The sequence below is a fragment of the Amphiura filiformis genome, chromosome 1, assembly GCF_039555335.1.
Source record: "Amphiura filiformis chromosome 1, Afil_fr2py, whole genome shotgun sequence".
NCBI lineage: Eukaryota > Metazoa > Echinodermata > Ophiuroidea > Amphilepidida > Amphiuridae > Amphiura > Amphiura filiformis.
Window position 1 is genome coordinate 35,666,730 of NC_092628.1, and position 27,230 is coordinate 35,693,959.

Sequence of the window (27,230 nt, forward strand, 5' to 3'; positions counted from 1 at the left end):
TGTTTCGGGAGCTCTATTGTTCAGAAACGAAAATGCAAGGGATTGTGTGAATTGATCTGTTCCTTGAATTCATTGTTAAATTTTAAAGTACCAATCAGCTTATTTCAATAGAGGTATAGATACCTGTTGTTAATAAACAAGGATGGATAAGACGAGATTATGGGACACCCACTGTGTGTGGAAGACCGGTGTATTTAGTGGTCTAGCGCCCCTTTCGCTTGAATGTCCTCTAATACCGATAGGCCTTTGATGTTGGTAAACTTTGGGCTTTCTTAAGGGATCTAAAATGAGCGTTTATTGCATTTCGACAGTTTTTTTTTTGTGGGACATGAGAGCACCTCAGACCTATCGAATTGCATTCTGAATCTGAAGCATGTCTTTCTGATATCAAATAATTTTCATTTTTTGAAAATCACAATATAATACAAATTTTATGACAAATTATAAAAATTTGATATTTTTCAAATTATTGATATATAACAGTCCTCGAAGTAAATTATATAAATCTAATGACATATTCTTAAAGTGTATGTAGCAGGCAGGAAAAGCCGACGGTCAATTGAAAATTTTGACCTTTCATATTGAAGATATGGGTTTTTTTCCCAAAAAGACCTAATTTTTTTTGGTGTTTTGGGAAAAAAATCCATATCTTCAATACAAAAGGTCAAAATTTTCAATTGATCGTCGGCTTTTCATCCCACCTACATACACTTTAAGTATAAATCATCAGATTTATAAAGTTCACTTCAAGTACTGTTAAATATCAATTTTTTTTTTTTTCCATAAAATGTGTATTAAATTGCTAATTTCAAAAAATCAAAATTATTTGATATCAGAATGACATTCTTCGTATTCAGAATGCAATTCAATATGTCTGATGTGCTCTAATGTCCCACAATAAATACTGTCCAAACGTTCATACCCCAGCCCTTAATTCATCTTTTTGTTGCTAATTTGACCCTGCTATGCAGTTGGAAAACTTAAGCAGTTTGCCTATATCATCAACATGGACAAATTTTAATAAACTGAATAAACTTATCACTCCTCTACTCGCCCTCCTCTCCTCTTTTCCTCTCCTCTCATTTCCTCTCCTCTCCTCCCCTCCACCCGATCATCTCCTCGCCTCATCATCCCCACTCTCTCATTTCCCCTTACTTCGCAATTTGCCATCTTTAACATGTTTAACCTGGTCAATAAATGAAAAATAATATACATTTAAAATAGATTTGAGTCAGGCAATTTTGCATGAAGCAATGATCAGATTATCAATTCCAATGAAAGATCGAAATCCAATTAGTTTCACTTCAATGCACTTCTTTGGTGTTGCATATTAACAAGTAAGCCCCCTATACCTAATTCTTGGCAACACTGATTACTAGCAATTAATGTATATTAATGTATATTTCTACGCTGGGCTATTTTCACGAGCCACTCCCGCCTAGGCTGAAGTACCTATACACCCAACGCAAGTCAATTGAAGCCGTTCAATTTATCGTGAATTTACGACAGTAAAATTTAGACACTTCTTTTATCTAGATTAGCATCAACCCTCTCATCTCCCATTTTTCATGTCATAAATTAACATAACTCCCGAAACTGAAACAGAATTTAATATCTTCGTTCAACTTTTCTGTAGTCAACAAAAGACTACAATAAAAGGATTGTTCACACGTACCATGCTAACACTTCAAAATAACAATGAGATCCGAAACCGAAAACTGAAACCGAAACAGAAAAGATGAAACGAGGGTTGGTCTGATGTTACTTGACTTCGATGAGATCAACTAGTTTGTTATCAACTCCTATTGACCTCAGGTATTTCCTAATAGCTTTGCGCCAAATGGTGTTGCCCGAATTTCTAACTCTTTTGAAGAGTTCATGGTTTTATTCTTTGCATGGGCTTCTTCCATCTCTGCAACTTCCACCAATTTCCTCTTGCACTGCTTGACAGTCCATTTCACATGCTTATTCAGTTTATAATAGCTGGTTTTGTTAGCTGGTGAGGATTGTTGAGCAAAGCTATCCTGGCATTTCTCCTATGATCACACAAGGGTGACAGGCTGTAACATGCCACTGATTGGTGGAGTCTTTGAATGCAGACCAACTATCATGGTTTCTTAAAAAAATACACTGTAGGACTAGACCTTCTCTACCACATTAATAAGACAGATTATTCTGAAATTCATTGAAGTTATAAGCAAGTAGAGTAGGTTACATTAGGATGGTCTGGATTTTGCCATGTTTGTTTGGCAATCTTGGAGGGGGACAAAGTGTACCAGTTTGTTTTGCCATGTGCTCCGCAAACTTCCAATTCCTAATGCTTGCATGTTTGTGATTTAAGAATAGCATGTGCTAATTATATATGCAAATTGTTTTACTTACCGTAATGCTCATGCAAAAAAACATTAATCCATATGACCAAATAGCAGAGGTTGGTCTGTATATAATATTATATGCAACAAACCTGGTGTCCAGTATATCTCTTCTGTACAGCACATCTTTGTGTGGACTCTTGCTCTGTTGAAGGTTTCCATACAACAATCTGATTGAAAACAGTACCTGCTGCAACAAATAAGGTGTCCCAGGTGTTACCAATTAATAGAGCTGAATACCTACAATACCAAGTCAAGGACAATGATACAAAAAATATTACAAATAATGGCGCCTATGTGATACATAGAAAAAGAAAGTAATTACACATGTACAAACTTTAAAAAAAAGCAATGAATATTCGTTCATACATATTAAAAGAGCATTATCACATATACATTGCATACAGTGTGCTCTTTCTAAATCCAATTAAAGATTTACAAGAAATCTCTAATTGGCCTTATTACTTAATTTGTTTCCATCTTTTTGGGTGGACAAACTGTAGCATGAGTTATCATAGCATGAGTTATCATGTTTATTTGCAAGCAAATGTAAAATTATGAAGGGCAATTTTATAAGGTATATCAAGATAAACCTTAACATAGTAGTTACTAGTGTTTTTTGTTGTAGGACACCATCAAAATCAAAATAAGTGATTTTTTAGTATATCCTCTGTTCGTAGCACAGCTGTCCCAAACATACAAAAGATATCTTCATTTAGCAATACTTTGAGGATCTACCCTTGAAATAAAAAAATAATGATTCCAATCAAGAGTTTAAAAGCTGGGGCATAAAGCATGTAAAAGTATGCCCAAATGTGTAGCACACATTAATGAGAAAGTGTGACGGATAGGATGTTATGGACAGGAAAAACAATTAGATACACTTTGCAGACATTAATAAATATATAAAATCATATTAAGAAAGAAACACTTTTAAATGATAAATTTGACCCTTATTCTACTCATTTACATCACCAAATACCAGTATTATACCTTTCAGTGAATATGGGTGAAAAATTTGGAAAAATTGTTGCCAAAAATCGTTGCAACAAATTAGTATACATCTATGCTCAAAGTAAACAGTTATTCGTAATAGATACACTGTTTACAAATCGGGGCCAAAAGACTTACTTTTACATCACTGCATACATGTATTTTAACGCTGGAATACTCTCACATCAAATTCTGATAACATCATCAGACCCGTTTCAGGCCTGCAATCCTTTTGAAACTCCAAGGTAAACCTATTTGTCAATGTTAAGGATACAAAATACAATTTTCTGCACAATGTGCATGTTGCAAGACTAGTCTCTCCTTCCAGTGCCACCTCACTACACTATTATGAGCTAATATGACAGCAAGCTGTGACCAATGTTGTTCAATGGTGGAATTCTCCTGGAGCCAGCATATATTCCATATCAAATCTTTGAGTTCACAAACAGTACTTTCTAGACATATTCTGTAAGAAACAAAAAGCAAACTGAAGACATCTATGACAATCTGCTGTGACTTGGTGACCGGAGGAGAGTAAACACTAAGCTGAATGAAGACGCTGAGATGGCGTCGCAAGTTAGGCCAAAAAAAAAATTGTTTGTTTGTCCTCCACAGCTTTGGAAGAGGACGTGCGGGCGGGCGGGCGGGTATTATTTTTTTTAAAATTTTTTTTTCGGATTTGGCGTATTCCTCGACCTAGCTAGAGCTAAATGCTACAATCATTCATGGTGAATTAAAAACAACAACATTTTGTTTCTTTAATATGCAAAGTTATAATTTCATAGTCTTTTAGTGATTTCAAATTCAATGTATTTTTAAGTCACTAAAAATAATAGATTATGACATGAACACAAGTTATAACTTTGCATATTGAAGAAACAAAATGTTTTTGGGGCTTTTTTTTATTTTCAACCATGACAGATCTTAGTATTTAGCTCTAGCTAGGTCCAGAGATACTCCAAATCTGGGAAAAAAATTGAATTTTATTTATTTTTATTTTAAAAAAAAATTTGAAAAAAAAAAAGTATTGGTCAGGCCTTAATCTGAGGAGCGGGCGGTGGAGGACCTAGCTAGAGCTAAATGCTACAATCATTCATGGTGAATTAAACACAAAAACATTTTGTTTCTTTAATATGCAGTTAAAGTTATAATTTCATAGTCTTTTAGTGATTTCAAATTCAATGTATTTTTAAGTCACTAAAAATAATAGATTATGACATGAACACAAGTTATAACTTTGCATATTGAAGAAACAAAATGTTTTTGGGGCTTTTTTTTATTTTCAACCATGACAGATCTTAGTATTTAGCTCTAGCTAGGTCCAGAGATACTCCAAATCTGGGAAAAAAATTGAATTTTATTTATTTTTATTTTAAAAAAATTTGAAAAAAAAAAAAGTATTGGTCAGGCCTTAATCTGAGGAGCGGGCGGTGGAGGACAAACAAACAACTTTTTTTTTTTGCCTTACTTCGCTGCTCAATACAGACTCTGAAAAGGAAACTTTATAAGCTTATGAAGACACTATTGTTACGAATCACAAAGATTCAAGGCCAAAACACCTTTTCCCACTTTCTTACACAAATGCACTACAACACTGTTTGTATAAGTTAACAACATTTACATCTAAAATGAAAAGTAGAGTATGATTGGAATATAAACATGAATGCATACAATCAATTACACTCAATAAAATACACTGATTTACAATGTTTACTTATCCAACAGTCTCCTTGTTGATGTTGATTTAATACCAAGCATCAAAGCAGCATTGACGGTCAATTCAAAGATCAAACAAATTTGTTTCTGGTGCCTAAGTAAATTTTCAATAAATCATAAAAATATAAAGATCAAGAGATCCCCAGCTAATTTTTCCATTATTGACAGAGAATTACCTCTTCTTTGAGATGCTATTCAGAGACTGACGTTGGTGCGCAGAAATGCAGGCACCCGGGGGGGTACTCAGTACAAATGACCATACGGGGACGTGCCACAAACATGGGTAGCATTTTCGGCCTTCTGGTATATCAATGACCCCTTTTTCAAAGCCTATTTTGGTATATGAATGGGTCCTTTTCAAAATTTTCTTAATTTTTTAGGAAAACAGCCCAATTTTTCCTTAATGTAGCTAAAATTTTCAAAACTTTCCCAAAATTTTGGGAAAATTTGTAAAAACTAAGGCAATTTTGGTTAAATTCGGACGAAAATTGTGACTTTTGGTATATCAATGGGTCCAAATTTCTTGAAAAATTGGTATATTTATGGGTCCACTTTCAAAATCTCAGTGGCACGTCCCTACCAAAACCAAACTTGAGTACCCCGGTACAGGCATGTAAATAACTAGAATTATGTGATTCATAATTAAGGTGGCCCCACACAAAGGTGTGTAACTAACAAAGGTTTGTAAATACAAATGATATGCAAATAAGTTCATTTATATTCAGAAATATGCAAATAACATGCCACAAAACTATGCAGCACATCAGGCCACCATATATTATCACGATACCAAGTTTGAAGGTGATTGATTGCGTTTTAAGCTACAGAGTGATGTAATGCAAATGTAGGCAAATTATGCAAATAGCTATAATATGGTCAATTCCAAGCAACCTCTCCCAAATTGTCAAAATTTAAAAATCAACTAAAGTATGTGATTTTGGTCTCATATTGTAGCTAAAAAGCTATATTTTCTGAAAACATACTTTTTTCTGAGGAAATGGTGTTCATTGTTAGAAAAACATCCTAATTTGCATAAATTTGCATATTCTTGACTGGTAAAAGCAGCAAAACTAAAAACACAGCAACTGCTCTGTACTGTAAAATTTTGGAAACAAATTGTGAATATAAAGTTTATAAGTAACTCAAAATATAAACACCAGAAATTTTCAAATTTCATAATGTGTAGCTTCGTCAGCATTGTTTGAATATCAAGTTTACGTTTAAAAACATCATTCCGCAACACAAAAGTATAATTTGTTACCACTGCAATTTTAAAATAAGGTTGTTTTTTATTGAAACTAGAATCCAAAACAAATTTATTCATCCCTATCCAATGAAACAAAAATGATTTTAAAAAAATCTAATTTGCGGTGGTAACGACCAATTAAAGTTGCATCATTCCGCAACGTTGCGGAATGATGCATAATTCATAATGTACCCGTTTGAAAAAAATTATACACAATTTTGGGTAAAAACTCTCTGAAATGCATTGCACAGAACTATCTTTATGCACATATCAAATGCAACCCCGGCCCCTGGGGACCCGGGGATGGTCCGGGACTTGCCATCATGTGACCCGGATTTGACTAAAATGTATCCCGGGGAGCCGGTGTTGGCGGGACTGGTATAAGACTTGACGTCGGCCAAAACCCCGGGAAAGTGGGCCGGGACTTGACCCGAGCCGGGCCGGGATTATGTCGTAACTTACCCGGGGTTTTCCAACCAGTAAAATGGGCCGTGGTTTGCTATGTCCACATGTATGGGTCAGGGAATCCTATCACTTGGCCGTACTTGAGCCGTGGATGTATATTAATAATCCACTGAGTCGCTACATTAATGTTACTATTCATACAAATCCATTTCCAAATTTTGTCATAGTAGTTCATGTATCTGCTATTTAGCGGGGCACAGTGTCGACTTCCTATTCGATAAATATAAATTTAATACTCCGTTGGTGAGCGACGGGCGACTGGTATTTCACCGAACGCAAGAAAAGGAGTTCTATCTGATTGGCTAGCAATCGATCGCTTAGGTCGCTTAGTAGTCAACTACAAACTCAAAACTGAGCATCGTATTCAATTCGATTGAAATCGATATTCTATTATTGCCGTAGATAAAGAGAGTGATAGTGTGTCAATAATGTACATTGTATTGCAGCTGGATTTTACATGCATTCTTTTATATAAATTTTTTCTCAAAGAGTTGAATATGATCAAAATTTTTACTCAGGATTTCAAATTTTTTACCCGCAAATTGCAGTTAAACATATCCACAGCAAAATACCGGTCCTCACTAATTAGTGTATTTAATTTCCAGTTAGTGTATTTAAGATAAAACCTGACAACAAATAAAATTTTCTTGCAATAGAAATATCATATGGGATACTGATGGTAGGCCCCAACCGCCACAACGTGGAGCTGCTACGCGTAGCTGACTTTTTGCTCCGTGGAGCCAAATTGACCAATCATGATCTGCGCCAATTTTTAGTGGCGCCAAAAGACAAAACTGAGAAAAAGGACGTAACTGGTCCAGTGTACTTGATTCCATGCCAGGGGCAGACTACAAGAGGCACCTGCAAAGAATCGTACATTGGAGAGACTGAACGTTCTCTCAAGACCAGATTTCTTGAACATAGACGTCCTAGCACAACTTCGTCTGAGGTTTCCAAACATATCCACATAGAGTCACCGGGCCATCACGTCGACCTGGACAAAGTCCAAATCTTGGATAGGGAACCTCGCTGGTTTGAGAGAGGAGTCAAGGAGGCCATCCACATCAGGGCCAACCAACCATCTCTGAACAAAGACGGAGGGCGCTACAAGTTACCAAGGTCTATGACCCGGTCATTACGTCACACTTCAAGAGTGCACGATCGGGTCATTCCGCTGACGAAGGCTGTAGTACATGTAGCAACAGCTGAAAATTACGGAGGTAAATATTTTGTATTGAGATCAAGAGTTTAAATCTTTCTATATATGGATTACCAATACAGATGAACTTTCATGCTACAATCATGATCATGTTAGAGTTTTTCATTACTCGGAGGTAAAACTGACTAATTAAGTACGACTTACTCATTACGTGAAGCTTAATTTATTCATTAAGAATTTGCCAGACGAAGCCACGTAGTTGCAAGATATCCTCGGTCACGAAAGTTATGATTCAAAAAGTAGTTTATGAAAAGTACGAACTGACTTATTATTAAGATGGACATGCACTCATAAGAAACTCATACAGTATTGTACATAACTATATAGCTAGGCAGAGTGGTGGTAAACTATGCACACAGTTCTGCGATCTGCAGTGTATCGCCGGGAGCTAATTTGTATAACTTATGCGGTGTCCCTGTGAATTCGACCTTCAGCAAACTGCAAACCAGTTCGGATTTACTTTATATACTAGTAGTAGGCCATACATACTGTAGTTACTGTCCGTTTTCCTATACACAATACTCAGTGCGCTCACCATTGACGCGTGACCTCTACAAATAGTGTATGTTAGAAGTATAGGCCATTGCCTAGTTGACGTCACTGTGTAAAAAATAACCGCCAATATTTAAAGTATTCTCTGAAATTCTAGAAAATATAGTTTTGTAACATGTCCTAAATTTTTAGCTAATTTAGGTGTTTGGAAATATTGGTACTTTAGTGTTTTAGGAAGGATATGTAAACGACAGATAACACCAAAAAATATGAAGAAATTATTTCTAAACCGTGTTAAGTCATTTAGCTCCGCGAAGCGAAAAGTAAGCTACGCGTAGCAGCTCCACGTTGTGGCGGTTACGGCCAGCCATATATTGATCATGCGAAAATCGTAAAACATAGAATAGAAACAGTGTGGCCGGCTCTCAAAATCTCAAATTGTATGCTAGCCTGAGTCGCACGGGCTATCTCGAACAAATTCACCACGCGTAGTTGTTGAAAAACGTGAGGATTCATCGTACTATCACGGCAATTTTTAACACGAAGATATAGGGATGATGACGGTGTGCGGGGCTCTAAAGTTAACATGTTTAACCAGACCACACTGGCTTCTTGACATGCACGTGCAAACGAGAGCCTGCTATACGCTTATTTATGCCAAATGTTTTAACCACCCGCCGAGAGTAAAGTTTTAAATTATTAGGCCTACACTCAAAAACAAAACTGACCGTGATAATAAAAGAATCCATGGTACTTTTGTGACATCTGCGAGCGACTGCTACATGGCCACAATACTTAATAGAAGACTAGATACTATAGGTAGTGTACATGTTCTTTATAAACTCTCCAGCTGTATTTTTCTTCTTTAAAAAAAAAATTATAGGTGTATGATATAAAAATTAAATTCAATGTCTTGTGTTAATATACAGATCTCAAAACTATATTATATTTTCATGTTGGAGAGTTTAATAATATCATTAATCACAAATCGTTGAAAGGATGTTTTCAATATTATAATTATCATTACATGTATAATTATTGAAGTTGCATTTTGGATTGACATAAAAAAATCATACATAGGCCTATGATATTATGTGCTTAAAATGTTCATGCAAAGATCGAACATTCGCCACTCCCGTATAAAATCGTGGACAGATGTTTATGCAGTGATCTGTTTCTTTCATATCTTTGATGTTTTAATCATATAGACCTACATGTAGGCACGATATTCCTGGTTTATTCCGGCATTTCCGACCGCCATTCATGCCTCGTAATATATTTAAAACAAGCATGCATATTAAATATAGCACTTGATGGCACACAGGGATCCCCCTCTTGTCCCGTTCCCCTGCCACTGTAACGCATGAAAAATACACGAAATGACTAAGTGGGAAAGTCGGGTGACTGGGGTCCGACATTGATATATGTAACGTAAAATTCCTTCGACGGTGTGCTCGTCCGAAAAAGGGTCATTTGACATAATAGACGTTAGTCAGAAAGTGGAAACAGTAGGCCTATATCTGAGAATTACACTGCTCTGCACTAGTGACGAGAATCTAGGTAGCCTAATTTTGTTATCGTTTTTAGATGTTCCGCAACAAGGTGAGTAACTGGCGTATCTGCCATGGAACACACATGTTGGCCTATATTTGAAGCGTTTGAATCCTCCCAGCATGTCCAGTGCTCGGCAGTCCATTTAGCATGTTTAGTGAAGACATACCTGAATACCGAATTTTGAGCCCGCGATAATAAAACCATATGTAGATCCAGGCCTATATCCGATGCTCAGGGCCGGGAACTTGGGCAGAGGAATACCCGGGGTTTGCATCGGTTTGCATCGGATATTCGCACCGGGGGCCGGGAGTGGCTGAGAGTTTTGCCCGGGTGGGTCCGGGACTGGCCAGGTGTTTACCCGGGACCCGGCCATCCCCGGGTCCCCAGGGGCCGGGGATGCATTTGATATGTGCATTACAGTAATTGATGTTTCAGCATTGCCTGAACAATCAAACACATTTCTCTTGCATTTGATCATCTTCTACTCTTCCCTAGAAAAAATCATTATAATACCAAATCTAAACACCATGCCATGGAATTCACCATATCACGTCCAAGCTCACATTGGGCGCCCCATTCCTTTTTTAAAGGAATTTTTATCCTGACCAGTCCTGTTCATATATTCCAAACACTTTACTGTTGACAATAGGTTCTCCATAAAAAGCAGTCATCACAGATTTCTTTTAGAATACCCTACCACTGTAGATTTTCAATGGGGTCTTTTATCTTTTATGAACGACCCATACACATACACTGTGAATGTAAAAAATGGTAGGGTATTCTAACAGATAGCCGTCATCACTGACATGATAATGTCAACAAATTAGTTGAATAAACAATACATGTTAATTACTCAAGTCAGATTCTCCTGTGTAATGGTATTGGTGACCCAGTATCAGACATGACAGCATGACTGTATTAGTGTATTGTGACTGTTTACTCAGTGTTTACTCAGTGCTTAGCTCGCAGGGAGCTTTCAGTACTTTTGAAACTAATTAACTTAATTTGACCCCTTTTACGTAAACAAAAATAAAATTCGACATTTTATTGAAGTGTGCACAACTTTGTTCTTCGCATCGCAAAAGTCTGTTTTCTGAAAAAATGTAAACTGTAAAAGTTTTTAGCCTTACCAATTCGCCAAACTCAGTAATTTATTATAGATTGACAGTATTATTAGAATCAAACACTTTTTTGCTAATTAGTGTAATCAATTAATTAAAGTCATCATTGGAAGTTGCCAAGTTGCTGCATGGGCTATAGCGACGTCAAGAAATTATCGAAAATGGCCACCCCCATACTGGGAAATTTAAAGATATTTTCATTTTATTTGTTTATAACGGAGAGGTTTTTTGTACTTTAAACGAACCAGGTATGTTTATTAATTCATAAACAATGATAATATTGCAAAACATTATCATGACTGGCTGATCCCTTTAACATTACATAAAAATTTAATTTTAATTTAAAAATTCAATTTATCAACTTACTGTACACAATCATGTTGAGAGATCTGGATTGATACTACACACAGAGACTTCTGTCCATAAATAACAAAATGTGAACCAAAACCTGTTGAGGTGACCACATAAAGAGTTATTTGGATTTTAACAATATTAGGGTCGATTTATACTCAATCCATAAGTCAAATATTTAGAGAATAAAAGATAGATTTTTGTCCTTTGCCTATCCAATATCGTGTTTGATGATAAAAAAACAATGGCCAGCCCATCCGTTATGATATGATATTGGATAGGCAAAAGACAAAATCCTATCTTACAAAATGATTGATAGTAATTGCTGATAAAAGTGGCACCCCTGGAGTACGGGAGTTAAATGCATCAAACTCACTCTGCGCTTGCTATCACAACATATTTTTCCACTGTTAAACTTAAAGCCTAAAACTGCAATGTCACATCACCAACATCAGCAATCTAGACAAACAAGCCAGCTAGGACCTTGCAAACAACATAAATAAATTTGATTTGGTCATATACAAATGGGTGCATTTTAATTTAAAATCTTTTGAACTGAACGATTTAATTCACTCATTCCTATAACCCAATCATTAACTTTAAACCAAATTTCAACCATAAAACAAGTCTGAAAAATAAATCTGATGTACCATAAGCCTTTTTGAAGAATGGTAGACACAGTAGGAGGGCAAAGTTAGGAAAGCCTTTTGAATTTCCTAGGATATTATAATGGTCCATTTTAAGCTGAAATAACAAGGTAAAGTGAAATTAACCTACTTTTGGCCATTTAACATGGAGTTATATGTGGGACTTAAAGTCATGTACAAACTCAACAAATTTGGCTGATTCCATTTAGGTGCAAGTTGGGACACATTAACCAATTTCATAAAGGATCATATATTATGTATTTTAAAAACACAAAAATGACAGTTTTTGACAGAACAGATGTTTCAGGGACACCCTGAGCTACCCTGTAACCCAAATCAAATCCTCAACCTTAAATATTATTGCCCCAAGTAAAACTTGTGCAAAAAAAGATTGTGCAATTTACCTCTGAATTTGTGTGCAAATTATTTTTTGATATAAACATATCCTTACCTTTGCATATTCCATGTATAACAGCCAAATTCAAGACATCCTTTTGACAAATAAGCTTTCCATGTGTAACCTGGTAGACTTTTAGAAATGGTCCTTCACCTGAATAAAAATAACCACATTTTACACTTATTTATTGGTCCAATGTGGATACATGGGTGATTGAACAAGTGAGTGTCAAGTTGACTTAATTGATCCACACCCATCCCTTTTTAAAAGCAGGGGTTCTGAACTGGGGGCTGAATATTAAAACAGACAAATTTGCAGGGGGTGCAGTGCAGGGGGTACAGACACACCCCTTGCCAAATTTGCAAAAGTGTACAAAATGTCCCAAAATTGACGGGTTTTTGTCCAATTTTGGAAAGAAAAATCCACTTTTCACAACCCCGGAAAAACCTTTTCAAAATCCGCATCCTCCCCCAAAAAGCCATGCATACAGGCCTGGAACCAAGCTCCACTAGGTACACGTTTTGAAGGGGGCGACATGCTCTCTAGTATATTTTTCATGTTCGTACTTATATTTTTCATAATAGATTTTTGTGTATAAATTATGGCAATATAGCCAATATCGAAAGCAAAACAGAAATGCCCTGACGATAATGCTGCAAATGGCCGTACATTGAACGGAAAATTCGTTTTTCCAAGCTTTGTTTTTAACTCTTTTTCGTACCGATTCAGAAAAAAAAAGCAAACAAAATATATTTCCCCTCGCAATATGTACATTTCCAATGAATGTAAAAAAAGTTTGGGTTAAAAATGGAAAGGGAAATAAAAAACTACCACTACCGGGTATTGAACCGGGTACCTGTTGCACAAAAACAAAGCACGCTAACTGACTGTGCCACGCAGCCAACTTATCGTATTGGAAATTTTAGGGCTTTATAGTACCATCGTAGAGCTGGAGTCTCCTCAGCAGTTAGTGTGGTTTGCTTCCTTTCACACAATGTGAATGATGCGAAACCAAACCATCTGTTAAGGAGACTGATGATTTATTGTGATTTCATTAAACTCCCTGCCCAGAAAACCGAAAGTGATAGCCGCTGTTTTTGCATGAATTCTCCAGAAATACATCAAACTTCAGGATAGTAATGAGAAAAATATAATCTATTATGTGATACCAAAACCTCATCAACACTGAAAAAATGGGGGGTGTGGGTGTTGTCAATTGGGTTATTGACCTTTAATTTATGAAAACAGATAATTTGTTTAAATGTGATTTTATTTCTTTCTATCCACTGCATTAATCTGGTTTTTGATTTACTTTGCAATTTAAATGCTACTTACTCAGGACAGTGATTTTTTCCAAGATATAAGTCTTATCTAAGGAGATATTTAATGGTAATGTTAGTATTTTTTTTCAATTTTCTTGACTTTTCTAGAAACACTAAATTACCTAAATTCTAGAATTTGTTAGGTCCAATTTCAACAAACAAGGTGTCATATGAAAGGTAATCAAATTCAGAAAATCTCTCCAGCTTTTTTTAAATTAAGTGTTTTTTTTTCAAGTTATAGGTGTTTCTAAATTTCCCTAAAATAACAAATTCAAAAATTGTTTTTCTACAAAATTAAACACTTTATCAAAAAAAACTGGTGATTGAATTTAGATATTTAAGCTTTAATACACCATCCCTGAAACTTTGAAACCATAGCACACTCCGTGTAGGATAAAAAAATTAAAATGTGCAAAAATTTAGGTAATTTAAAAAAAATAAAGAAGTACATTAGAAATGTTAGAATTTGTATGAAACTCTAACAGTAGATGAAGTAAAGACTTATCTTTATTTTGTTCAAAGTGTTAAATTAATACTCAATTCTGATTTGCTACTGTGGCTATTTTGCTGCAAGCCTGATTAGCCGTTCATACTACCTTAAGGTGGCCCACACACAAAGGTGTGCTGTAAATAACAAAGGTTAATAAAATGCAAATAATATGCAATATGCAATAAGCTCATTAATATTCAGAAATATGCAAATAACATGACACGAAACTATGCAGCACATCGGGCTACACACTGGCTATCCAGGCTTGTGCATTTGTATGAGCTTGGAACGGTTCATGGTTTTCCATGGATTAGCATGTGTTCCTCACGGACCAACCTGGGTAAACAAACAAACAAACAAACAAACCATATACTATCACAATACCAAGTTTGAAGTTGATCAGTTATTGCATTTAAGCTGCACAGTGGATTAATGAAAATGTAGGGAAAATATGCAAATAAGCTTATTAATATTCATAAATATGCAAATAACATGACATAAAACTATACAGCACATCAGGCCACCATATCCTATTATCATACAAAGTTTGAAGTTGATCGGTTATTGCGTTAGAGCTGCACAGTGGATTGATGAATTTGCTTCCGCCCGGACGGCCAGCCAACCAGCAAAACAAACAACAAACAAGGCAACCATCTGGATGATAACATAAGCCCCACATGTGTGGGGGCCAAATATGAAACCACAAGAAATGAATTCTACAGGACACCTACAGGATATTACACCTCTTTTTTCTCTGCAGTACTTTGTGTGCCGTTTGAAATGCACTTGCCGATTGGTCTGCGGGGCACCTGCGGAAACCCCTGTTTTAAAACTGTTACAGTTACAGTGAAATTTGAGTTAATATAGATAAACAACAAGGTGGTTCTTGAACCACACACATCTCCTGCTTTTGCCTTCAGGTTACTTGTATTAGCCATTAAACTTTTGAAGATAGAAGGAATGATCTTTGGTGGCTACATGTATGTTAATGAAACATGTAGTTCTTTATTACTGTTCATTATACTCATGAACTGTTCCAATATTGCTTTAATATGAAGCAAAAAGTGACCTCTAAAAGGATATGACTGGAATTTATGAAGCAGTTTATTCTTACCTGATAGCAAATATTCCCCATAGAATGTGAGTGATGTGATTGGAACTGTTACAGAATTGGTTTCAATCACTGGATCAGAAGCCATGTAGCCTGTATGCTATAATAAAGAGTTGAAAATCAGAGCACAATCATAATTAGCTGTAATAAATTAGTCACATGTATACGTGTACGGCCATTCTTCGGTCACATGTGTGAACATGATCTTAACCTTCATAAACATTTAAAAGGTCAGAAATTGTGATTTTAGGGGGGTAAAACTTGCATTTTGTCAAATGGCATGCAATATTGCGCAATTTCAGCGATGGGGAATTCCACACGCAAGTGCACAACCTATTTGTTCTCATTTTCATAAAAATGACTACCAAATTGGTTTATTGCCATTTCCAAGCCATTTGCAGACCTGCCAGCCTGCAGAAGTCAGAATGAGGGACATTCAGACCAAAACTTTGTACATGTACACAAACCAGGTATCGACAAATTCAAAGACTTGAGGTGTGCAATACTTTCAGAATTCAGAGAAGGTTTTGCAGGTCTGAATTTATCACAATAGACTAAGAGAATGTTATAGCAAATTTTAAAGTGACATTTTCGTCATTTTTTTCTGTTCTTTCATTTAAATTTGCATTTTCAGAAAACAGGACATGTCCCTCATTTTCACTATGGTAAACCCCAAATGAGGGACAGTTGGCAGGTCTGCATTTTGCAGATCAATCCCTTTAGACTACCCCACCCAACCTTTGTTGGGTCACCACAGGAACATGATAAGGGCTATGGACCATGAATTGATTGTGCATCATTGATTATCATTTGAGTGAAATTAAAAATATTTTGAAAGGGTAGTGCAGGAAATTTGTTGAATTGACATGGAATGACGCAGTTGCAGGTCTTTTTAATATAGACACCAGTGACAGGTAGCTGGGCCATCTGAAATTACTGGGTTGCATTTACAATCTGACATTTTCTTAATACTGTAATTTGAGTCAAAGCGTCATGTGTCGAAAACTCGGGGCAAAATAGAATTTCATCTTCAGCAGCACGACCTTGATATCCATCGTTTCTATTCACATGTCTGCATGCTCATTCAAGTGATTGAGGTTTGGATGCATATCTCATGAATGTGCACCAATTCTTTTAGAAATAAAACTGCCCCTGTTTTTGATGTATGTTATAAAGTACCTGATTGGTTGTAGACAATTAATGTAGCGAGTGCTAAAAACTCCGTAACTGCGCATAAACCAATAAAAAGACAATTTAATAAACATAAGTTCAAACAAATTTAAAGATCTGGCAGCCTCTTTTGGATTGCCTCATCGTTTAAAGCCATATTATAACATTTGCTGAGGAAGCGCCCTCACTGAATTTTTAAAATTCCTTTTTACACGATTAAATTGTACTTTATTAAACCAATATACCCTGCAAAAATCAAGACTCTAAGTGCTGTAGTTTTGTCAAAATCCGTGATTTTGAATTAAAGGCTGATTCAGCCCTTTATTATTACGATGGAATTATTAGTCGAATGCAAACACGATGTTCATAACACACAGTACGTCACGGCGTGCGGGAAGGTGATATACACAACAAAGGGTCGTACCACAACATGACCGAAGGAGTGGTACGTATTGGCATATATGTGCGCTGGTAGTAAATTCAATTTTCTTTGCTTTGCCGTAGTTGTTCGGCTTAAAAATAAAAGGGGATATATCTGACAGTAAAAGCTAACATTTTATGGCAAAGAAATGCTAATCTATTTTGTTTGAAAATGTTATAATATTGCTTTAAGTAAGCGGTTTGTGACAGAATTGGTGGCAGCAATGGCATGGGGGGAAGAGGCTGGTAAGGCGCCAGGACGCACCCTAAGAGGGGGGCATTGTCACAGAGGTATTTGTGCGTTACTGTTATAGACTTGACGCGGATGTCCTCCTTTTCGCCTTTTAATCCCAAGATCGTGGATTTGATTCCCAGCAGAAACCGAAGTGGCTCGTGAAGGCCTGTTAACTAAGGTCTTTCCCAAGTTCACAGTGATGATGATTGTGCCAAACTGCATGAGGATTTGGACAAGCTGGGAAATTGTTTCACCCAAAGGGTCGTAAATGCTTGGAATAGATTGCCAGCAAACGTAGTGCATGTTAAGTCTACCAACTGCTTTAAAAATGGCATTGACTCCTTCCCAGAAAACCACAGTAACAAGTACGAATACGGGGGGGGCACCACCCTGGAGCAATTTACTTGCGGGGGGGGGGGTGATTTTGTGAAAAGTAGGGGGTTTACAACCCCCAAGCTAGCTAGGTACTGTTTTTATATCCGTTCTTTCTTCTTTCTCTCTTTCTGTAAATAAATTCAAAATGCTTCTTCTGCCACAACCAACATCATACATTACAATCTTACAATTGCATTATCTGGATATCTGTAACGGGCATGGGGTTAAAACACGGTGACAACAAATCTCATGACCAGGGGAACATTAGTCCAAAACAGAAATGTTTTGTAGACTCATAACCGGAGCGATCTTACCTTTCCGATGTTGATTAAGATACTTCTTGCATCGATCCCGAGATGCGGAAAAACCAATAGTCATTTTGTCCCACATAAATGAATAAATAACAAAAAACCCCCGATCCCCCGGTGGACTCACCCAAAAGGTGACGTCACACCAGATGATCGTCCCTTATCCGACTTGGGATCCCCTACCGGACCAAACTTGTAGGGGTGGCGGGGTCGGGAATAATCAACATCGGAAAGGTATGATCGCTCCGGTTATGAGTCTACATAACATTTCTGTTTTGGACTAGACTCGGTACACCGGACGATCTTACCGCTTCCGATGTTGATTAAGATACTTCTTGCATCAACATCTGAAAGATCGATCTAGCAAGTAACCGACGGATGGAGGTACAAGATTGGTCAGCATCTGATCAGGGATCGGGAGCGGGTAACGATGGTTTTCGCGAGGTCAGAAAATGTTTTCCCCCAACGGTCGGGAAAACAAAAAGACCACGCGATCACAGACCTAAACCTCCTTACTCATAAAGTTCGGTGGTTAAGAATAGAAACACTGGTTCTTACCATGCTGAGTATTCTGTATAGTCTGAAAACCTGGTACCCGTACACCACCGTATTATGATCGCCCGAACAATGTTCTGGTAAACCTCCCGCCCGTCTCTGATTACAAACGTAAATGGAAGTATATCGTAGAGAAGGGCAAAGGTGGCTTCCGGGACACCGCCTGCAAGATCTCCTCAAGGGACAACCGAACGGTATACCCAAGATGATGAGATTGCTCGTGTCGAGTGGGCCGTGGGACGCGATCGTCCGGACTCCACCAACACCTGGACCAGCCCTTGCGACAGCGGCTGGACCGAAGGCTCTGTAAGGGTGATGAAATGCGGTTGTGCGAATGTCGGTATGCACCGCGCCCGTTCGTAGTCACTAGAACCGAGCGCCGAAACAGTGTCGCTCCAGTGTTTGTGAACACGGAAGCCAACTTCTAGACAGCGTGCAACTCAGCACCGTTGTCCCGAAGCCAACGCCAAACCGGAAAGCCATCTTGAGAGTTACGTATTTAAGCGTCGCTTTTGATGGAGGCTCAAAAGGGTGACCCTTAACGTAATCTAAGACTGTGCTGGGATCCCTTAGGAGGATCGCTTTCCATTTCGGCGGACACTCGTTGAACATACCGTCGAGGCGTAGACTGAGGTAACCATCGGCTCTGATAGTCGACCCGTCTCGAAACCTCGGTGAATGGAGAGGATAGCTGACTTATAGCTGGCCCCAGTGGCCCGCTGAAGTCTTGCTTGGAACTTTTCTGTCAGAAACTCCGGAGCTAGCAGCACAGAGGCTCCAGCGGGAGAGCCATTTATCTCATCGCACCAAGCGTAGTATGGAGCCAGACAGCGGCTATACATACGGAGGGTAGACTTCCGTCTAGCCCCGGCGATGAGAAAATCAGCTTCTGATGAAAAGTATCCCTCCGCTGCGCGTTCCCTGGTAAGGGCCATGCAGCTAACTGCACGTGCTCTAGTGATAGGCTGGGTACCGCCCCTCCGGGCATCCGGAGTAGATCTGGTACCTCTGGGAGTGCCCGCATGCAGTCTTCCCACCCGATCTTGGCCACCACCCTCGTGAGTAGTGAGATCGGGGGGAATGCATAAGTTGTCATCCCTCCCCAGCCTATGGACAGAGCGTCCACGGTGAATGCTTGGGGGTCCGCGACCCTTGAGCAGTACACCGGCAGTGGATGATTGCGATGAGATGCGAACAGATCTATCGAGGGGCGGTACATCCCCTTGAAGATCGTCTGAGCGACCTGCGGAACAAGGGACCATTCTGTTGGTCCCGACACCCTTCCTCGTGACAGATTGTGCATGAGGATGTTGGTGACGCCCGCCATGTGTATCGCTCTCATCGTAATCTGCCTGAACTTGCACCACCCTCTCAGGTGCAGTGCGTGCAGGCACAATCGTGGTGGCCTGGAGTCCCCTTGTCTGTTGAGGTAGGCTACCACGGTTGTGTTGTCCGTCTGGACAACGATATGTGATCCCATGATCACCTCTTCGTAAGTGAAGGAGGTTGATGTGAAACTCTGTCTCTGTGGCCATCATAGGCCCGAGACGGAGTCTCCGTGGATGTGGACCCCCAGCCCGCTTTGGCTATGGTCGTCACTACGTGACATACCGGGGGTGCAGGAAAACCTGACACCCTGGGTCAAATTGGGCTAATGGGTCCACCACCAGAGTTCCTATCGCGCGATCTCCGACAACGGAACCGCGAGGGATATTGGGTGACTACTGGGCCTGCAAGCAGGCTCGAAGGTGCAGTTGGGTAAGCCTAACGTAGCAACGGCAGTACGGTACGAGGTCTACCATACTGGCCATTAGGCCTACCACCTTCATCCATGCCACAGCGGGTACTGCCCGAAACTCGGCCAAAAGTCGGGCACACCGCACCATGTTCGTCACCCTCTCGGGTGAGGGCACCGTGAATCCCCTCCGTGAGGGTGATCTGGGCCCCTACAAATAGTGGTGTCTGCGTCGGAACCATGCTGGACTTTTTGAGCTGATCAAAAAATTCCAAGGTTCCGCACCCTACGGACTATCAACCCCACGAGACCCGTGGTCTCCAGTATATATGAAAAGATATTAATTAAATAAATAGTTACAAGTACTTTATTTTTCCCAATGATATTATTTATTAGCATTAAATAAAAACTCCATGATCCCAATTAGGTGTAAGTTGGGACATATCACTTGACAAGCATTACAAAAATTAATATGCCAAAAAAATCAGGTTTGAAAAAAATTGACCAAACTCAATTTAAAAGATCGTACATTATGTCTTTAACTTTTGATTAATATATATTTTCATAGGCCTATACCTGCATGTGGGAGGATATTGCTGGTATGAGTTTCCAATTTCCCTATCAAATAGACCTTAAAATGTGTTTTAATTTAATCTGAGCATAAAATTCTAAAATTTGATTTATGATTTAGATATTATATCTATAGACCAATTTGGTGAATGAATTGTGGAAAAATACACAATTTTTATCAAGACAATTTTCACCAAACTTTTATATGATGCAGTTCTTCTCCAGGATTGTTACTTTCTATATGGTCATTTTCACGGTAAAGGGTGTAACTTTGGATTTTTAACATTTTGATCCGTCGTGTTCTAATAAAGCCACAGAATTCCATGATTTTTGGCCACATAAGTCGTCTAGTTAGCAGCTACCTTGGGTAGCATAATCATCTTCGGGAGTTACTGCGTTCAGTTTTAGCAGGCTTAAATGTACCTAATATTGCCATTTTGAAAAACTATAAAAAACAGTAACATTTTTGTAAAACCCTGTGTTTTCTTCAGTTAGTTCATGGATAATTTTTCTTATCCTGAAAGTACGGTCATATATGTTCAGTAAACACTGCCACATTAGATTTAATTGTGAACAGCCCTGTATTTTTGAGAACCGGACTTGAGATTTGTCGTTTCGAGGCTTCATTTTCCGTTAACAATTGTTAACAAACTTTGTGGGTATAGCTTTGGTTCATAATTCTTGGTTATTTCTTCACTTCTTCTTGATTCATAACAGTTGATATCTTAACTTGAAATGGGTAACAAAAATTAGTCGATTTGCAAGCTTTTAAAATTTTTATAAAATCTTGACTTCAAAGAGCCGATTTTCCGTTAACTTTTTTGACGCCTCCGAAACATACTGTTCAGCAAGCTTGGGCAAATATAAATAAAAGAGCTCATCCAATCTATTTATCAAAATGTAGCAAAGTAGATCCTCAAGTCACTTGTTTTTAAATCGTGGAGATATATATCACCGTTTGAAAATGGGACCCAATACAAACTTTCTGTTAACAATTGAAGCCTCCGAAACAAATGAAGCCTCCGAAACAACAATAAGGTTAATTATCATCTATGCATATCTAAATTGGTGTGTTCCATATTGATATCTGCAATGTAATTGTTACATGATATGTGCAGAATGTCATAAATTTAAAAAAAAATGATATTATGGTTAATGTTTGAAAAATATACTGATACCCAAGAAAGCCCGTTTCGGAGGCTTCACATGCGAATACACACCATACTTAACAAATGGGTGAAAAAATTACCATGTTATAAATCTACATTCTACAATATCTGCCGCATAGAATCATTGATTCAATACACACAAGAAAATAACAGCTTAGATGATCCCAACAGTGTTGTTTTCAAAAAAACTACTTCTGCAATGTTTAACCATTGTTAACATGAAGCCTCCGAAACAAAAAAAATGACTTCCTGTGATAATTTAATTTTTGTCACAACTGAAATTCAATACTTAGAAGCAAAGCATGAAAATTGGTAATTGTGATATTATTACCTATTTTTTCATGTCAACTTGTAGTAGTTAGCCAAATAATTTACTTTTATGATCACCTGTGTTGTTAACTGAAGCCTCCGAAACACAAATCGCTTGAATTGCCAATTCTAAAAAATAACTCCAATTTCTGTGAAACTTGGCTGGGAGGTTCCTTTCAACAAGTAGTATTTGTACATGAAGTTAGACATTCAAATTATTTTAGGAACCCAATTAAAACTTTAAAAATATGTTTAAGGTTGGGAAATTTCCATTGCAAATGACCCTTGATGTTCAAAATTTTCAAAATTGCAATTACAAACATAGCAAAACATGGTATAAAATTTAACTGTTGACTTACTTTGGAATGGGATTTCACATGTATTCCAGCTTTCATGTCATAATTTTCTGAGGTTATGTAAAATACATTTTTTCTTAGATTTTAACCAAAATGTTATGGAATGTCAATTTTTTTATTAGAAATCAAAAGGTTTAAGCCTTGAAACATTATTTTACTGGAATTTAAGTTGCTTCTATGCATGATTTCAGTAAACAGAAACATATTTAAGTGGTTTTGGATATGGATTGTCTTTAAAATTGCATATTAATATCAATTATCGCCCCTTTATGCTGCTTTGTGAAAAAGCGAGAGCATTTTCAGCGTAAATGTGAATAAATAGCCAAATTTGCAATCCAATACCTTGGTATCGTGAATTGCATTCTGGGCAGGCAAGCAACAACAACAATTCCCGTTCAGTATATGACGAATGCTGACATGCTGTACAATGCCCGGCCCGTATTGAACGAAAAATATTTGTTTTTTTCGTATCAATTAAAAAAAAAAAAAGGAAACAAAATATATTTCCCCTTGCAATATGTACATTTCAAATGAATATAAAAAAGTTTGGGTTAAAAATGGAGAGGAAAAAAAAACCCTTCCGATACCGGGTTTTGAACCGGGTATCTCTCGGGTAAAACATGATGCGCTAACTAATTGAGCTATTCAGCCCACAACGTCCATCGTGGAATTCTTATAATTAAATACGGCGCACCGTCTCCAAGCAATTATGTGGTTCGGTTTTTCACAGAATGTGTATGACGCGAAACCTAAGTAGCTGTTGAGGAGACTGATGATTCGCAATTATTAATTCCCTGCCCAGAAATCCGAAGTAATTTTTAGTATAAATTTACAAAATGGTAGCCTGTAAAAACCGCGATCGACTTGGGCGGTCAAATTTCAGGATAGTAATGAGAAAAATAGTATCTATTAGTGATACCAAAACCTCATCAAGAATGAACAAAATTGGGGGGGGGGATGATGCTGTCGATCTGGTTACGGACCTTTAATAGCTGATGTACTACTTCAAAAAAGAATTTTAAAAGATTTACATTTCAATAATTATCTTGAAAAGTTTGCAACTGGTGTATGCATGGACATTTATTTACACAAATTATGTTGAAAATTTGTTTTATGTAGTAATATTCAGGGGCGTAGCCAGCATTTTTGGTCGGGGGGGGGGCAAAATAACACTTTGGGGGCACAGCGAAAAAAATTGCAGTTGCATCAGACAATACATAGAGACTGTATGTCTTCGAGCTTCCAGAAAAGGGCCTTATTGGGATGATGTGCGCGAGAAGAGAAAAAAAAATGGTATTTTACACTATTTTAGCCCATTATCCGGTTAAAAAGGGTTTTATTGCTACAATGTGTGCGCGTAGCGCGATGCGCGTAGCGCGGATAAATTTTGTATTTTACACTATTTTGGCCCTGAATTTTGCTAGAAAAGGGCTCCTTGCCCTTTTTTTTTTCTGTGCCCTCCTGATTTTCTCTTTCATTTTTTGTGGAAAAAACCTACTTGAAAATTTTGTGATCATATGCCTACCTCAGCAAATGATATATGTTTGACTATTAAAACAATGACCATACAGCGCTTTATGCATGAACTTGACTTTAAAGGTTTTTTTTTTTAATCTTCCGTGGTCCGGGGACACGCTGATGAATTGCGATCGCGTAGAAGTGACAAGGTCGCCTACTACGCGCCGCGCCGAAGACCAATGGGTCAGCCGGCTTGTTGTCAAGTGCATTGATCAGCCAATCAGCGTGATTGTTTATTGCTTTTGCGTTTACGCTCGTGTACGCGATACGCACAGGCACGACCACGGAAGTTTAAAAAAAACCAACTTTAGTGCCGTACTATTACGCTGACTTTCGTATTCGCAGAGGACAATTTCGACCTCCTCGTTTGTTTACAAACAGAGTCTAGGTAGACAAAAGGCCTGTCAAAACTGTTCCGCTTGTCCAAATACTCAAGTATCAAAATGGTATAGGCCTAAAATAGAGTGATTCACGCAACATGAATAGGGGATTAAAAAACTGTGCAGTAGGACCATATGTGCTTCTTTTGTCCAATTTGCCATCAAGATTTCGAATGGAAATACCGAGCACGATCATGTCAGAAATTAATATTTTGTTCTGGGTCTGATTATTCGGACTAGAACTTGACATGATGATGAATGATGTTAAGGCCCTTTACAATTAATTCTTAGTTTCCTGTTTCCCACCCGCATCCAAAATAGAGAATTGCAAAATATTTAATTATTTTATTTTTATTTTGGATTTACTCCTTTAAAATAACTTTTAATGACTTCCATTTGCTACTTTCTGGCTTTGATCATCAACTATAATGATGAATAAACAAAAAACATAACTAAACCATAAATGTATAAAATCAAACATAGTTGTAAAATAATTAAATGCATGTTCCTAGTCAAAACGGGTTGATGTAGGTTGCGACCGCTTGTTTTAAAATAAAAGAAAATAATAGATAATTATCTCTGAATCTGATAGGTACTCTCAACACCTCCTTCGGAGGTCAGGCGAGAGGATGTAGAGGGGTGCTTTCGGTTACTTATTCTCGTTGGGTGCTTTCTTCCTGGCTGAAGATGTGCTCAGCCACGGCTGTCTTGAATTGTGTAGATAGTTTAATGTCCACTATCTATTTGTTGCGGCAGGTTGTTCCAACTCTTGGTTGTGAGTGGGAAATATGAGTTCATGTATTGATCAGTTCTTCCTGTTAGTCTACTGTAAGATTGATTGTGGCTGAGGCGTGAAGATTTTTGCAGCGTTTGGACCGGCTGCACGCAATTCGTGTGCGGGATGGCTACCTGATTGTTGACAATTTTATGAAACATAGATACACGTGCGACTTTCCTCCGCAGGTGGAGTGGTTTCAGTCTAGTTTCTTCAGCATGGTGAGTAGCAGCTGCTGGTGCGTCTGTAATCACTGAATCTGAATCTTGCTCCTCTTCTCTGGATGGTTTCAATTTTATCAGTCAACTCTTTGGTATGAGGATTCCACACCGTTGAGCAATATTCTAAGTGGGGACGGACCAGTGTCTGGAAAGCTTTTGTTCTTAAATTGCTTGGACAAGATCTCAGGTTCCTTTTGATGAAACCGAGAACCCTACTAGACTTAGCGGTAATCTTGTTGATATGATTATTCCACTTAAGGTCTTCAGATATCTCAACACCTTGGTACATGTGTGATGATGTTTGAGCTAATATGGTGTTACCTAATTTATATTGACGAGTCTTTGGTTTCTTTGAACGGGATACATGTATCTTAAGCACATAACATTTGTCAGGGTTGAACCTGAGTTGCCAGTTGTCTTGCCATACAGAAAGGGTGTCAAGATCATTCTGTAGTGTTTGTGCGTCTCTGTCATTTTTAATGTTCCTATACATCACGCAATCGTCAGCAAAAAGTCTAATTGTTGACTTTGTGTTCAGAGGAGGTCGTTGATAAGAGCAGAGCAGGAAGAGTAATGGGCCTAACACAGTGCCCTGTGGCACGCCCGAACGCACATGAACATAATTTGAATGCTCTCCATCAACAACCACCCTCTGTTTACGTTTTGTCAAGAAATTTTTTACCCAAGTAGTATGCGTACTTCCGGTTATTCCATATCTGTCCATCTAATTAATAATTAATAATTAAAAGTCACCTCATCCCTTGTTTTCAACCATGAAACCCCGGCATGAAACAGGAAACTAAGAGTCAATTGTGAACCTGCCTTGGCCTAATATAAATAATACAGAATTCTTATCAACTAAATATGAAAGGATAAATACATGCGTTTAAATGATGCGTATCATGTACATTATATTTATATTATTCGAAATGTTCTATCTCATCTGCTCTGACACAGGACATATTATGACATGTATGACATGATTTATAAATAAAGTCATACCGTAGGTCATGTGGAAGCTGGAGCCAAAGTCCTCTGTGTGTGATGCCAAGGTACTGAAATTGAATGATTGAATGAATTGGTTGGGGTTTTTCATTACCCACCACAGAGCAGATTTTTCATATCAATGAAGTGACGTCATGTACATATGTAGATGTACTGCGTTTCGGGAACAGTGTCACACGTACATTGACGCTAAAATCTGACACAAAAAGTACACCAGTACCTCCTAAACTCAGAACATATTGTACATTCAAAAATTCTTTCAGTGCAGAAAATTATGTTATTATCGCTAAAAAGATCTTCCAGGGCTGCATTCTGTAAATTAAGAATAAGCGCACATAATCTCATGATCGAAAAGGCGTCACTTCTCTCCAAAAATTAATCCAGAGAATAGAATTTGTACACTTTGTAATTTAAATAAGGTGGAGGATGAATTTCATTTTGTAATGATATGTCCTTTCTATACCAACCCTCGCCAAGATTTATTATCTACAATACATGAAATGTATGATATAGATGGTATGGTAGACACTGACATTTTCAAACTTATAATGAGTGCAAGTGATTTTGACAGTATTACTCCAATAACCAAATTCGTCAAATCAGCTTTTGATTCACGAACGAACATGGACTTAT

The 27,230-nt window shown here is 37.8% G+C and overlaps 2 protein-coding genes across 2 annotated transcripts; both read right to left on the reverse strand.

The window, feature by feature from the left end:
- Positions 1-1,811: 1,811 nt before the first annotated feature.
- On the reverse strand, positions 1,812-26,366 carry LOC140158681 (tRNA (34-2'-O)-methyltransferase regulator WDR6-like). Its single transcript, XM_072181866.1, has 7 exons — positions 26,346-26,366; positions 15,500-15,596; positions 12,628-12,726; positions 11,545-11,626; positions 3,640-3,831; positions 2,465-2,612; positions 1,812-2,036 (listed from the first exon to the last, which is right to left on the reverse strand). The coding sequence occupies exons 2-7, from the start codon at positions 15,582-15,584 to the stop codon at positions 1,812-1,814; spliced, it is 831 nt and encodes a 276-aa protein (XP_072037967.1). The 5' UTR covers positions 15,585-15,596; positions 26,346-26,366.
- On the reverse strand, positions 25,585-26,085 carry LOC140158691 (uncharacterized). Its single transcript, XM_072181876.1, has one exon. The coding sequence runs from the start codon at positions 26,083-26,085 to the stop codon at positions 25,585-25,587; it is 501 nt and encodes a 166-aa protein (XP_072037977.1).
- Positions 26,367-27,230: the final 864 nt, after the last annotated feature.